At 42.3% G+C, this 4,816-nt stretch overlaps 1 protein-coding gene across 1 annotated transcript in view; it reads right to left on the bottom strand.

Moving 5' to 3' along the window:
* Positions 1–3,604, bottom strand: part of LOC103742327 (disintegrin and metalloproteinase domain-containing protein 5-like) — a 103,379-nt gene extending 99,775 nt beyond the window's left edge. The window contains exons 1-3 of the mRNA XM_008843382.1: positions 3,550–3,604; positions 2,827–2,906; positions 2,284–2,339 (exon numbers count right to left, since the gene is read on the bottom strand). Coding sequence (XP_008841604.1) covers positions 2,284–2,339; positions 2,827–2,906; positions 3,550–3,604 — 191 coding nt within the window. The remainder of the gene's footprint in view (positions 1–2,283; positions 2,340–2,826; positions 2,907–3,549) is intronic.
* Positions 3,605–4,816: the final 1,212 nt, after the last annotated feature.

The raw sequence follows: 4,816 nt of genomic DNA, 5'->3' as shown, positions 1-4,816 counted from the left end.
TTGCTCATATGACACTGTGGCTCTCACAGAACACTACACAATTTTTTTTATTTTTTAGAAGAAGCATTTCACTACAGCTTTAACATACTCAATAACAATTTCCAGAGCAAAGATACATCTCTTTTAAAAGTGGCTATAAAATGTTTGGGTTCACAGTTGAATTAATGCAGTTATACAATATTGAACTCAGTATAAGCTCTGTAAGACATAAAATTGAATGAGTTTTTAACCCTCAAAAAAGATCTCTATTTCATTCTAAAATATACTGTTTCTTACAGAAAAACTCATTGTTTTTGCTACTGACACTGAGATGTTGGCACATGAGCCTCTAATCTGTATGTATCTAACTATTACTAGTCATAATCATTTGCACTCAGATCCTTGGTACCTGTGTATGTCTATAAAGTCATCAGGTAAATTTCCACGGTAATGTTCATCACCTCTACTAATTAACATGACATAAACTTTTATGCTTCCTCCTCAAATATAATACATTTTTTAAATTTGTTGATTTTTTTCTGTGTGTGTATATCACACAGAACATCCCAAACCATCTTATTCAACTATACACCCACTTCCCAGATGGCACCATCCCATAGCCTCCCTCCCCCCACTAGAGCCCTTATACTCTGATATCCCTGCTACTGTCTGCTGTGTTGTTGGCACCCCAGCCGTTCCCCACTACTTGTCCATCTGGTGAATCTAGTCAGCCTATCTAGAGGTCTTTGTTTTAGGAGGGTCGGCTGTTCCTCATCTAGCAGCAATCAGTTTATGACTAGTTTTTTAATTCTCAACAAATGTTTATCAAAGGAATGGTCTACACTCTCTTTCTTGCTCACTCTCACACACACACACACACACACAAACACACACTTGCTTTGTCAGTCTTTTAGAGATTTCTTTTATGTGTATGTGTAAGTGCCTGTATGTATGTGCACGATGTGCATGCCTGGTGCCCTTGGAGGCCAGAAAAGGGCATTGTATAACCTGGAGCTAGAGTTACTGGTGCTGGGAACCAAACTCTGGTCTTCTGCAAGAGCAGCAAACGCTCTCTTAATCACTGAGCCATCTCTTCAGGCCGATGCTTTCTTTGTTCTTAACCTCCCTAAAATTTCTGTAGCAAGTGTCCAAACCACCAGATTGTCAAATTCAAAAGACTCTTTAGCAATCCACACTGTATTGAACTTTCAGCTTCTATTAAAAAATTGACCATTGGGGCTGGAAAGATAGCAGCAGTTTGCAAAGGACCTGAGTCCATTTTTTAACCTATACATGGTGGCTACAAAAAAGTTTGAGTAGGTCTGAAACCCTCTCTGGCCTCTATGGGCATTGCATGCATGAGTGCACTTACATACACAAGGCAACACACAAACACATAACAAGAAACAAAAATTTAGAAAAAACTGTGACCACTCTTCTGGTTCTCTTAGCTCCCTGACCCTCCAGCTTGATCTTCCAGGTAAACTACACATTTTTTTTCTACCTATTCCCGAAGCATGGGTCCTTTCCAAGGCTTAGAAAGTGTTTATAAATATGTCTACACACACACTCATCAATAATTGCAATAATAGAGCTACTAGTTTTGCTAAGTTTCTATACCCGCTGAATAGCCTCAGGGTTTCAAGTTCATATATGCATCATTCAGTGGAAAATACGCACTTCGACCTAGATTCAAACTTACTCCTTCCTCTTACAAATGTATCATTGGTCCATGGTCTTCATTTAGAGATACAATAACCTTTCTGTTTCCTTGAGCAACAGCTAAGTTCTCTGAAGGCCATCACTGGTTCCCAGGTGCTCCCCTGACTCTGTCTTGAGGTCTGTGCCTTTTTATTCAAGTGCAACACATCACCCACATGACCGATTAGAGTCAACATCTGATCACCCTTGCAGTTGTACCTGTGCAAGCAGTGTTTAATCTTCTAGAAATTCTCTCCTTCCTACTTTTCCAAAATCTTTTACTTCTAATCCTTTATCAAGTCACAACTTACCTCTTCCCAAAAAAAGTCTTCATTTACTTCCAGAGAATACTACTAATACATCTATCACCCCACTGTAGTAAAACGCTGCTTCTTCACATTCGTGAGTCTGAAGAGATCATCCTGTGTCATAAATTCCCTAACCATGTGCCGTGTTTTGTTCGCATTTGTATTCCTGGGACTTTGTCTAACAGTCAATGTTCAGTAGATATTGATACATTTGAGTTGTCATGATTCTAATAGTCACTTTGTAAAAGCCAGAAATCAAAGAATTAAAATTTGATAGAACAAAATAAGTACTCACTGCTTTTTAAGATGGACAAAATATGGCTTTCCTGCTAGCGTTATAAGGTATGCAACCTGTAACAAGAAGTTTTTCCATCAATCACATGCTAACTTATGTGTTTGCTCCAACTTTAAAAGACTGACAAAATTAATAAAAACGTTCTGTATGTTCTGGGTGCCCTTCCCAGGCGGGTCACTGAATCTTCAGGACTCTGAGCTGAGAACTAGATACTGAAGCTTCAGCACTTGGACATGTTCGCTAACTCTGGTTCATAACCTGGCCTCGTGTTAGCTGCTATCTTCTGGCTCAGTAAGATTCTGGCAGATCCAGGTGACAGCCTGTCTCAACTCACAGGAATCCTGTCTACTTGCTTGCTGCCTCATGAGCACTTGTGAGGTCCTGTCCCAGCTTCTTCATGTCTGGGTGTTCCTCCACGTGAAAGGCTGTGTTGTGGGGCTGTTCTGAGCTGTCAGCTCTACCTGATGCCTCAGTCTAAGCAGTTTTGGTCTCCATGTTGGCAACTTAACACAGACTAAGACATAAAGATGTTACTGTTATTACATGATTTTCAGGGTCTTTTTCTACATCTGGTGAAGAAATCTTTTCAGGAACTGTTGTCTGCAGGAAGGTTTTCTGAGAATCTAAAAATAAAAATGAGTAAACATTCTGATATCTATGATCTCACATTGTCCATTTTAAATCTAACTGTCCTGTCTGTTTCTTTATATTAGTAGCTATTTCAAAGTGATTGACACATCTCTTCCTCTCCCCTTTCTGTCGTCTTCCTACTAAACTAATTCTGAGCTGATTCTCCGTCCCCCTCTCTTCGCTCCAACCCCCTCCTCCCAGTTCCTCAGCTAAACTACCTACGAGGAAAGAACAAGTGTTAGTGTTTAATGGCCAGGAAACAAGAGTCTCATTAAGAAAGCACAGCTGTGAGAAACAGAATGCCGGTTATTAAGAGCTGAGTCAACCAAGTCGCTGGATGGCGACAGGTGCCAAACAAGGAATTTTTCCAAAACAGTGTCTTTGTATTGATGAGTCACGACTACCGCTCACAGAGGCAGAAATGTGTGGGGGAGGGGCTACATTTCACTTCCATGTTACAGGAAAGGAAAGGCCACGGAGAAAGGACGCTCTACTACGATGCTCCTCTGCGTCGGGGCCTAGAGGGCCAAGGAGAAAGGGTCAGGCCGCTTGGGCCCTAGGCAGGAAGGGACAAGCCTCATCACCCTATCCCCTCAGAAGCCTGCATGGGGGAGCAAATTGGGTCCCTGAACTCACCCTGGTCTGCCTGCAGTCCCTTAAGCCCAGAAAGCACCACTAGAAGGAGAAACATGGCTCCCTTGGTGGTCCTGGAGCCAACTGAGCAGCAGCAGGCCAGGCGTTGGGACCAGTAGAGCGCAGAGCACGTGCGCCTGCACCTTCCAGAACGTCAAGGATGCACCTGAGACGAAAGGCCACTGCAGGAGGGAAAGGGAAGGTCGCTCAGAGGTTAATCTTCAGCCGAGGGCAGGCCCAGCGACGATGTTCTTCTATCCTTCAGTCACACCATGAATTTCTACTTCACACCGAGGGAAAGAAATATGAAAATATTCAGGTGAGTGATGGCAGCCTCAGGCCCTCCCTGGCATCCAAACACAGTATCCAAACAACTGAACCAGGCGGGATACACTTTTGCAACAAAATGCTGCAAATGTGACTTTTCACATTGCCCGAAGAATGCGGGACACCGTATAAAATAATCGTTGTTCAGATACAGACTTTCCAAATGTCTATCTTGTTACTGCTGTGCTCTAATCCACAACCTCGGCTTTTCATCTCATTGGTCCATTTAGGAGTCCTGTACTAGAGAGCTGCAGCAGCTCTGATCTCAGCAGACCGACAGAGCGTGCCTGCGGAGTTATGGCTCCCTCTGGCCTCTCTCTGGAATAAGGGCTGAGAATGAAGGGAACTGCCTGAGGGAACCCCCAGATCCTGTCTCCACATGGTGAAGGAAGCCTGAGTGTACCTGACTGGCACCTGAATTGGGCTTCTGTGGGTACCCCTGAATAGATGATCTGGTCATCAGTTACCTCAGAGAACCTGAGCCCTGTACCAACCAGCTTACATAACCAATAAAGAAAGGATCTAGGCACCCCATAATACAAACAGAAGCTACTTCAACTTAATTTTCATATCAGAATCATAAACAGCAAAAGAAATTCACATGCCAAAATCACAACAAACGAATAATAAAATGGAAAGCCAAAACACTGTCCCCACCAAACTCCACCAATTCTGTAGAAGAGTTCTACAAGGAGAACCCCTTATAGATAACCCAGGACACTGAATTTTTAAAAAATCATAAACATGATCAAGGAATTCAACAAATTTAAAGACCAAACAAACAAATCAAAGAACTAAAAGATAGAGATAAACTTCTGAATGAATTCACAAGATAGAAATGCTGAAGAAAACTCAGGCAGAAATGAAGAAGGAAGTGCAAAACTCAATAAGCCAACTTGAAACAACAAGGGAAAGCCTCACAGCTAGAATAAATGAAATGGAA

The sequence above is a fragment of the Nannospalax galili genome, unplaced genomic scaffold (assembly GCF_000622305.1).
Source record: "Nannospalax galili isolate Female #2095 unplaced genomic scaffold, S.galili_v1.0 scaffold1871, whole genome shotgun sequence".
Lineage (NCBI taxonomy): Eukaryota > Metazoa > Chordata > Mammalia > Rodentia > Spalacidae > Nannospalax > Nannospalax galili.
The sequence above is the reverse complement of the archived record's forward strand: the minus strand, read 5'-3'. Positions and strand labels throughout refer to the sequence as shown.